Below are 10,000 nucleotides of genomic sequence, written 5' to 3'. Positions count from 1 at the left end.
AATTGACAAACAAAATAACAAACAAACAAACAATTGACAAACAAACAAAACAAACAAACAAACAATTGACAAACAAACAATTGACAAACAAACAAAACAAACAAACAATTGACAATCAAAGAAACAAACAAACCAATGCTTGACAAACAAACCAACGATTGACAAACAAACAAACAAACAAACAATTGACAAACAAAATAACAAACAAACAATTGACAAACAAAATAACAAACAAACAAACAATTGACAAACAAACAAAACAAACAAACAAACAATTGACAAACAAACAATTGACAAACAAAAAAACAAACAAACAATTGACAAACAAAATAACAAACAAACAATTGACAAACAAAATAACAAACAAACAAACAATTGACAAACAAACAAAACAAACAAACAAACAATTGACAAACAAACAATTGACAAACAAAAAAACAAACAAACAATTGACAAACAAAATAACAAACAAACAAACAATTGACAAACAAAACAAACAAACAAACAATTGACAATCAAACAAACAAACAAACCAATGCTTGACAAACAAACCAACGATTGACAAACAAACAAACAAACAAACAATTGACAAACAAACAAACAATTGACAATCTAACAAACAGACTAATTACAAATTTTATAATTGTCACAAACAAACAAACAAACAAACAAACAAGTAACACACACATAAACACACAAATTTCAGACAGACAAACTTGCACACACACAATGTTCCTACACGTCATCTACATGTAAACGTCAAATAATTAACTAAATGTCACGTGATTATAACACAATTAATACCACATCCGGTATTTAAACGGTACTAAAAAACTGTATATCACGTGACTATAATCACGTGTCAATGTATCTAAACACACGTAAATCCAATATTGAAGGCGTCACATCCTTCTCACACAAACCGGAAGTCGCATACAGAATATGTAGCAACGTGACTACATTAGAAACATGCAGCACACCTTGCATTTGACTTCCCAACTGCTCGACATGCTTGGCGTGCTGAGATGACTTTCGTTCAGATGCAGCCACTCGCTGAGACAATGTCCTGTTGACATAAAATGCGTAGACAATGATGGATACGACAGACAGAGACAGGCACGCCTGCAGGCAGCTTTTAGCGCGACGACTGCTCATTGCTCATATCCGGGTACTTAATTAAACACGTGATCGTGTGGACATTAAATTTGTAAATCACCCGTATAAATATTATTATTTTAACGTTTTACATATATAATTAATTACAAAAATTACAAAGAAATTCCCGTATGCGGTATTCTTGTGTGTTATAGTCACGTGATACTAAGCTTGTTTGCGATTCTAGATGTAAAAAGTCAAGATTATTGATGCAATGTTACGTGATTGTATAATCGCACCATTAATGCTACATATAGGTATTTTTACATTTTGACGCTTGTAGAAGTTTTATCTAGACTTGCAATAATGGCCATACGGGTACTACAATGACTCTAATTTTAGTACCCGTATTTGGCATAGTCCGCGCATTGGTTGCCATGCGACAATAGTTATGTCTCTGACGTCTGTTTTGGAGCGATACGAGGCTGAATGTAAATCTCAGGCGGTGAAAGAGAACGACGCACTTAAAGTGGTTCTCGAGAAACACTCGTTGGCGACGTAAATGCTTGCTGTATTCGACTTCCGGTCGACGAATTCATTCATCGCATCTTTTCTCTGTGTCGCACTGTGCAGATCGAGTGAAGTGTGTCTGAGAGGGAATCTTCCAGCACTGCGCAAAAGCAGGCTGACGGATGGGGTGAATCGAGCAAACAACGCGCACAACAGAGCAGATAGGGCATCATGCGCTATGACGTCATGTTGCTATAGCAACCAATTTTTTTGTTTTTCTAAAAATAGTTGTTAGATTTAGTTGTGGGTCTTGAATCGGTTACGAGGTTGGGTTAAGCACACTGGAGATCAATTAGGGGGCAAATTATTAAGGGGGTGATTATTAGTAGGGTCAATAATTATGGGTGCTTTATAATAATCAGTCGTCTCAATTTTTTGATTAGAGAAGTTATAAAAATTTATTACAAAATAATGACGTCATAACATTGACTTAGTAAAGCAATTCATTGTATTTATATAGAATTAATGACGTCATCACACGTTTAATGTTTTATGTCACTTTATTTTTAATCTATTAGAATTAAGTTTGAACTGCTTGACGATCTCGGTTTGTATTGTTAGGATGTGAATGCTCTGTTGACGGGTATCCTTGCCTGTCCCGTATCGCATCTCAACTTGAGTTACAATCACATCACTGACGATGGCGCCAAACACATTGCATCATACCTCAAGGTCACTGACGTGTTGTAGTCACGTGATTTAATATTTGCTTATTATGCGCATGCGCAATATATATGTGTGTGTGTTACGATTTGTTTGTTTGCAGCAATGTTTTACTGTGGAGCATTTGGATATCAGTTATAATGACATCAGAGAGAGGGGAATAGAAGAAATTGCCGATGCACTGCAAGTGTGTATGATCCTCCATCACTGTTGTCTAATATATTTAAATTAATTTATTACATAATTTCATAGACGACCAATCACGTGATCATGGTCAGTCGCGTGATTAATGAATGAACACGTGACTATTTACTAATTGATTGTTGATTAATTGCTGGCTAATTACCCACTCATTTTGCCAACATCTTGTGATGTTGCTAATTAATATCAATCTGTAATATTAACTGATTAAAAGTCAACTGTTTCTTTACCAGTTAAATTTCAATCTAAAGTCGCTGAACGTGTCTGGTAATAAGTTCGGAAACAAAGGAGGCTTACACATTCCAGGCATGTTGCAAGTGAATACAACACTCGAGTATATTGACGTGGCTGATGCCGACCTCGTACGTGTTTGGTTATTACAATGTGTGTCATTGGTGTTGTGTGATGTGAGTGTGCGTTACAGAGTGCTGAGAGCGTGATTGCGTTTGCTACAGTGTTGAATCAAAATGGCACTGTGAAGTATTTGAATCTCAATCGGCCGCTCATATATAGTCGACAGGAGGAGACGACAGTGCACATTGCAAAGATGCTCAAAGTATGATTGGGTTGTATGCTGATGCATCCCTCCAATACAATAGTCTAGTGTATTGTGAGATGCATTCCTCCAATACAATGGTGTAGTGTATTGTGAGATGCATCCCTCCAATACAATAGTCTAAACCGTGTATTGTGTGATGCATCCTTCCAATACAATACTCTAGTGTATTGTGAGATGCATCCCTCCAGTGCAATAGTCTACGGAACTGCACTACAAGAGAAGATAGACCAAGACTGATTAGCTGTGGGGGACCAATTGCAGGGGTTTGGCTAGATGCAGTCCCAGTGTCGCAGAATTTCACTCTTAGCTGTGTTCAGTTTAGAACTGCAGCACTTATGCGACTAGGGGCAAGTCTTCCTGTACTGGGAAACATCGAGAAATGCATACCCCTGTGTGGTAAAGACATAGACAAACAAGGCTATCATTTGCTCACGTGCAAATTTGGAGGAGGTCCAATATTCAGGCACGACCGTTTCCTGGACAACTACTACAACATGTTGCAGGAAGTAGGCTTCCATTGCCGTAAAGAACTGACAGCTCAATTCCAAAACAAGCAATGCCCAAACATAGCTGTCTATGATTTTCATGAGGGCAAGAAATTATTGTTAGACATTACAATAACACACCCTTGGGCACAAAGTAACATCTCAGGGAGCAGCACTATGGCAGGATTTGCAGCAGTGGAAAAAGAAAAACAAAAGGACAAGAAATACAGAGAAACTGCCGAATCCCTACGACACATCTTTCGCCCAATCGCAATTGAGGCTTTCGGATGCTGGGGCCCCAAGGCTGAAGAGCTACTGACAGAGACGAGCAAGATGGCACCCATGCAATTGGACATGCCAGTGGGCCAATTCAAAGCACAGTGGTCACGTCATTTGTCGGTGACACTTCAACGACTAAATTTGGACATAATCAATAAACGGGCATTGACAATTGTTGGCAAGAAGGAGTCTGGTACCAGTGGGCCAGCTAACCTCGCCAAACGAGAATTTAGTTTTGACTTTTCATAAATTTATGTTCATGTGTGTGTGTGTGTGTGTGTGTGTGTGTGTGTGTGTGTGTGTGTGTGTGTGTGTGTGTGTGTGTGCGTGCGCACGAGTGTGTGTGTGTGTTTGTGTGTGTGTGCTTGGTTGCATTGTAGTTTGTATTGTAGTTTGCATTGTAGTTTGCATTTTAGTTTGTGTCGTAGTTTGCTTGTAATTTGCCTTGTGCTTTTGATGACAGTTCTGAAAAATATATATATTGTGAGATGCATCTCTCCAATACAATAGTCTAGTGTATTGTGAGATGCATCTCTCCAATACAATAGTCTAGTGTATTGTGAGATGCATCCCTCCAATACAATAACGTAACTTACGAGTAACAGCACTCATTGACAACTTACATTTAGGTGAACACTGGCTTGCAAGAAATTCACTTACAGAAACATGGAATTCGCGATTTCGGTGCAGAATGGCTGCATGACACTCTGAAACACAACTTGACTCTTACACATCTTGATCTCAGCCGGTATGCTTCATGTGGCTGGCCACTTGTCTGTCAATGTGTCTGTCCATGTTGCCTGTTTTGGTTGCTGTAGTTTGCAATCATTTGATGTATACACTTCACTTCTGTCTTCAACTTGCGTTTTCTGTCTGTAGCAATCGTATTGGTCGAGATGGTGCTGCTCACTTGGCTTGTCTTCTCACGCAAGACACCAGACTCACTCACCTTGATCTCAGTTACAACAGAATAGAAGACGACGGAGCCATTGCGATTAGCAATGCTCTAACACATTATAACAGAAACCTTAAAATGTAAGAAAACGAGGTGCTACGACTGTCACTAGACTATTGTATTGGAGGGATGCATCTCACAATACACTAGACTATTGTATTGGAGGGATGCATCTCACAATACACTAGACTATTGTATTGGAGGGATGCATCTCACAATACACTAGACTATTGTATTGGAGGGATGCATTTCACAATATGCTAGACTATTGTATTGGAGGGATGCATCTCACAATACACTAGACTATTGTATTGGAGGGATGCATCTCACAATACACGGTCGGTCAAACCCATTTATTGAAATAAATAAACAAATGGGGAGCAGCTAGCAACCCCTGTCCAACACGGTTAACAATCCCGTGGCGACATATGGGACAGCAGCTAAGAGCTCTAGACTAGCTACAACGAAGTTGGCTAGCACAGCAAGACTAAAGTAAAAGAGAAGACTAAGTTAACCATTAATTAAACACAGTAACAAGGCTATGAACTGTTCCTCTTGATCCAGATTTTAAATGACTCTTCCATGACAGTCTTGATAATCTGAAGACACATGTTCTCCTTTGTCCTAGCTGGTATACGTAGTTCCGTGCACAAAGAATTTAAATTGGCATTATGAATAAAACCTCTCGATCCAACGAGAAGGTTAAATTGCTTTACGAGATATCTCTTTTCTGACAGAGACTGCACTAGGTCGTAATATCTTGCAGTTTTTCTTTCGTCAGCTGCATCGAAGTTGGACTCATGACAGACAGTAAGTTCTACTAGGTAAATTCTCTGTACCACGTCGTTCCATAGAATGACGTCAGGTCTTTTGGCGGTCACAACGATGTCTGTTGGAAATGGAACAGTGCTGCAGGCAAGATCAGCGAAAACGTTGTAATTACTGGTGGACGTATTCTGAGAGATGGTGTCGTAGATTATCTTGAGAACAGCGTCGTGCCGGGTATTATAACAGCCTCTCTTAAGGAGAACAGAACAATTATTTAGAACGTGTAGAAGAGTCTGTCGTTTATGGCAGAGTGGACATCCATCATTTGTTCTCTTCTTCCACAGCAGAAGATTGGCATTCGTTGGTAATGACTCCGAGACAGCATTTAGAATGAAAGAGAAATGTTCTGATGTTAAACTGTAAACAACTTTTGACCATAAATCTGGCGCAGAATTGTCAATCCGGCTTGTCGCTCCTTGCACTTTGCGGCTCTGCAGTGTCTCCAGAAGATGCTGCTGAAAGTTCTTGTCAAGTCTGTTTTTGGTCTGTATTGGAGGGATGCATCTCACAATACACTAGACTATTGTATTGGAGGGATGCATCTCACAATACACTAGACTATTGTATTGGAGGGATGCATCTCACAATACACTAGACTATTGTATTGGAGGGATGCATTTCACAATACGCTAGACTATTGTATTGGAGGGATGCATCTCACAATACACGGTTTAGACCCATTTATTGAAATAAACAGGGAGCAACTAGCTAGTACCAGGCCAACGCACGTAACAATAGTGCGGTACCAAAAATATACAAGCTAGTCTGGGGCTCTATAATCTTTTGCACTGCCCCTCATAATGCATGCGCAAAAGACTAAGTACACGAAACATCAAACTAAATAAGTAAACAGCAATAAGTTATAATACAGTTACTTCATATTTCTCATTATCCATATCCTGTGTGACTTTTCAATAGAACAAATGATGATTGAAGATATTAAACATTTACTTTCCTTGGTTGTTGCTTTAAGGATTTGAAGAAAATTGTCCAGTCCATGATGATCAATGATACCCCTTGAACCAATAGAGATGTTTATTTGCTGGCAATTGTAACTTGATCTTATCTCTTCGACCAGTTCAGTGTATCTATCACATTTGCGTTGATTTGCTGCCTGAAAGTTTGTTTCATAGCACACCGTCAGTTCAATTATATAGACTCTGTTGGTTCTTTCATTCCAAATAATAATATCAGGTCTTAACCTTGAATTAATAATGTGTGAAGGGAAGGGCACATCACTACATTCAAGGTCAGCATAGATAATATTTTCTTTGGGCAATTTCAACCTTGTCATATTGTACAATATTCTCAGTATAGAGTCATGACGATGAGTATATAGACCTTTATTCAAAAGAACTGGACAGTTGTTTAAGATGTGTAGTAAGGTCTGCCTTTTTCCACAATTAGGGCATTGATCACAAGACCTCCTCTTCCAAAGTGTAAGATTAGCATTGGTGGGTAGAGTTTCTGACACAGCATTTAGAATAAAAGATAATTTATAAGAGGATAGTTGACAGACAACATTTGCCCAGACGTCAGATGAACAGTTTTCTAGACGGAAGATGGAGCCCTGGACATGTAGATTCTTAGTTCTTGCAAGAAGTTGTTTTTGGTGTTCCTCCTTTAGTCTTGATTTGGTGATGTCACTCAATTTTGCTGCAGAAGCACCTGGTGTTTCAGATAGTGACTTTGCTGCTTCTCTAAAAGCAGAGAATCTGTTGCTATACGATTTATTATATGCTTGACTGGTGGCCAAAGAGCGGACACAGTTGTCATGTGAGGATAAGAGACGGGCAGATTTCGAAGACTGGAGGGAGATGGAAGACGTAGACAAACGGGGTAAGCCAAGACCAGCATTTTGTGGGAGGAGGTAGAAGATGGCAGTACAGGCCGAGCGACGAAGTTTACACCATTTCTTGAGGTAAGATGTAACAATTCTATCTAATTCAGATTGCAGCCAGCTTGGTGAAAGAGGAAGTAGAGACAGGTACCACGACAACCTTGGGAAGATTCCATTTTGGTATAATTTTAGTTTCCACCGGCAACTAACAAAGCAATTATCCAATTTCTGCATCAAAGTCTTTGCCTTGCTTATTAGAGAAGATTTGAAATTATCATCAGACAAGTTTCCATTGATTGGCATTCCAAGGAAAATGAAAGACTCAGAACCAAGAAAGGGAACAGACTCATTAGAAATTGAAACCGAAGGATCACGAAGATGGAATTTGGGTTTAAAACTCAGACCTAAACAGCTGCATTTGGACATTTTAATGGTCAGTTGGGACCGCTGGCACCAGTCAGACACAATATTACACAAACGCTGTAAACCAGAAGGCGACTTTGATACTAGGGTAACGTCATCAGCAAACAGAAGAGCATTGATCTTGTGAGATGAACCACTAAACGTGTAACCAAAAGGCTGAGTCTTCAACATCATAACGAGTGTGTTTATGACGGTGTTAAAAACAATGACCGAAAACGGGTCACCTTGGAGCACTCCAATATTGCAGGGCAACATGGATGTTGCCCACTTCACAGTGGAAACTTGTAGCTGAAGGTTTGAATATATGTTGGTGATGACGGACAGTAGATGGTCTGGAGCATGATAGAGTCTAAAGCATTGTAAAATGAGCCAATGTGGGACAGAACCATAGGCATTGGCAAAGTCAAGCCAACATATTGATAAGGTGTGTCGACTTCTTTTAGCATCAGCAATAGCTGACCTTAGTTTGTACTGATGTTCCTCTGTGCCACATATACCAGGGAGAAAAGCTTTCTGATGTATCGAAGAATTTATTTTCCAACATAAATTGGCACCATCGATCCTTGAGCATAGAGGTGTATATCTTACCAATACACGGTGTTAAGGCAATAGGTCTAAATAAAGAAGGATCGTGGGGATCTTTGGATGCAGCAGGCTTGGCAAAGAGACGTATGACACCAGTTTTCCAAAGTTGTGGGATGGAGGCAGAAAGCCAGCAACAATTAAATAGATCCAACAGTGCAGGCAGTAGAGAAGGACACATCTTGAATACAAGATAGAATAACCCATCCAGAGGACTCAGAGCTGCAGAATTTCGAGTAGATTTGATTTTCTTAAGAATCTCAGAAGTTGAAAATGGACGAATATCAAAGTCATGAGAAGGAGGTTGTGACTATTGTATTGGAGGGATGCATCTCACAATACACTAGACTATTGTATTGAAGGGATGCATCTCACCATACACTAGACTATTACATTGGCGGGATGCATCTCACAATACACTAGACTATTGTATTGGAGGGATGCATTTCACAATACACTAGACTATTGTATTGGAGGGATGCATTATTTCATGTTATGTATTTTGCTCAGGCTTGCCATCCGTGGTAATGAAATTGGAGGACTCGGACTATGTGCAATAGCCAAAGCTATCAAAGCAAACCCAACACTGACACAGATATACATCTGGGGCAATACAATGGATGAGAAAACTTGCAAGGTAAAGACATGACAGACAGACAGACATACCCATACCAAACAAATGCAGAGACCGACATGTGGACAAACAAAAGACAGACAGACAGACAGACTCATGCCAAACAAACACAGAGAAACTGACATGTGGACAAACAAAAGACAGACATATGGACAGACAGACAGACATACAGGTAAACAAATGTACATAAGTTGTCATCTTACCAGCTCTAATCCAACTGCTTACTACAGGAATTCTCGTCTCTCACAAGCGGCATCGACCCCAGGATCAACCCTGCAGACACAGACATCCAAGCGTACGTAGTAGATGGCGTAACTTACTTAGCACAAGTGACATGACATACAACTCTTGCTACAAATGTAAACAAACGATAAAATAAACCGAAAAATAATGAAGAAAAAGTGACGTCAAGTATCAAGTGTGCTGCATCGTGCCCGCTGCTTCTGTTCATGACAAATCACTTGATTCGTGGAGATGTCGCTTTGTCACATGATGTTGCCTCTCGCTGCAGTCTCGGGATGTTTGCGAGTCACCTGTAACACAATGATTTTCTGATGTTAAGTTGGTATGTCAGCATCAGCAAGAGCTCCATGCTGTGCACATGTTGAGTGCAATTGCTTGAGTTTTGGTATTGGTTTTAATCGATCCTTGTCCGCTTGTCCATTTGTCTACATGTCTGTTCATCTGATCAGTCTGTCAGTGTATATATTTGAAAGATAACTGCTATATGTCCGTCCGTCCATCCATCCATGTCTGTCTGTCTGTCTATGTGTCTGTCCATCCATTCATCCATCTGTCTGTCTCAGTGTCTGTCCATCCATCCATCCATGTCTGTCTGTCTATGTGTCTGTCCATCCATTCATCCATCTGTCTGTCTATGTGTCTG

At 39.7% G+C, this 10,000-nt stretch overlaps 4 protein-coding genes across 8 annotated transcripts in view; 2 read left to right on the top strand and 2 right to left on the bottom strand.

The window, feature by feature from the left end:
* Positions 1-1,163, bottom strand: part of LOC134182166 (myb-like protein X) — a 6,756-nt gene extending 5,593 nt beyond the window's left edge. For all 4 annotated transcript variants that reach the window (XM_062649531.1, XM_062649532.1, XM_062649533.1 and 1 more), the window contains exon 1: positions 981-1,163. In XM_062649531.1, coding sequence (XP_062505515.1) covers positions 981-1,155 — 175 coding nt within the window. In that variant the 5' untranslated portion in view covers positions 1,156-1,163. The remainder of the gene's footprint in view (positions 1-980) is intronic.
* A 368-nt stretch (positions 1,164-1,531) lies between these two features.
* Positions 1,532-9,563, top strand: LOC134182793 (leucine-rich repeat-containing protein 34-like). Its single transcript, XM_062650231.1, has 10 exons — positions 1,532-1,653; positions 1,729-1,792; positions 2,227-2,337; positions 2,432-2,515; positions 2,763-2,891; positions 2,954-3,085; positions 4,482-4,600; positions 4,732-4,887; positions 8,991-9,117; positions 9,345-9,563. Exons 1-10 carry the CDS (start codon positions 1,547-1,549, stop codon positions 9,450-9,452), a joined length of 1,137 nt encoding a protein of 378 aa, XP_062506215.1. The 5' UTR covers positions 1,532-1,546; the 3' UTR covers positions 9,453-9,563.
* Positions 3,328-4,405, top strand: LOC134182711 (uncharacterized). Its single transcript, XM_062650141.1, has one exon. It carries the CDS (start codon positions 3,424-3,426, stop codon positions 4,099-4,101), a length of 678 nt encoding a protein of 225 aa, XP_062506125.1. The 5' UTR covers positions 3,328-3,423; the 3' UTR covers positions 4,102-4,405.
* Positions 9,428-10,000, bottom strand: part of LOC134182791 (5'-3' exoribonuclease 1-like) — a 23,636-nt gene continuing 23,063 nt past the window's right edge. For both annotated transcript variants that reach the window (XM_062650227.1, XM_062650229.1), the window contains exon 35: positions 9,428-9,647. In XM_062650227.1, the coding sequence (XP_062506211.1) occupies positions 9,600-9,647 (48 nt within the window). In that variant the 3' untranslated portion in view covers positions 9,428-9,599. The remainder of the gene's footprint in view (positions 9,648-10,000) is intronic.

The sequence above is a fragment of the Corticium candelabrum genome, chromosome 7, assembly GCF_963422355.1.
Source record: "Corticium candelabrum chromosome 7, ooCorCand1.1, whole genome shotgun sequence".
NCBI classification, from domain to species: Eukaryota; Metazoa; Porifera; class Homoscleromorpha; order Homosclerophorida; family Plakinidae; genus Corticium; species Corticium candelabrum.
This window is presented reverse-complemented; position numbering and strand designations above follow the sequence as displayed.

Coding starts and splice junctions, on each gene's coding strand:
- LOC134182711 (XM_062650141.1), top strand. CDS start 3,424: ATGCGACTAGGGGCAAGTCTTCCTGTACTGGGAAACATCGAGAAATGC.
- LOC134182793 (XM_062650231.1), top strand. CDS start 1,547: ATGTCTCTGACGTCTGTTTTGGAGCGATACGAGGCTGAATGTAAATCT. Junction 2,338..2,431: donor ACATTGCATCATACCTCAAG/GTCACTGACGTG, acceptor GTTTGTTTGCAG/CAATGTTTTACTGTGGAGCA. Junction 4,601..4,731: donor ACACATCTTGATCTCAGCCG/GTATGCTTCATG, acceptor TTCTGTCTGTAG/CAATCGTATTGGTCGAGATG.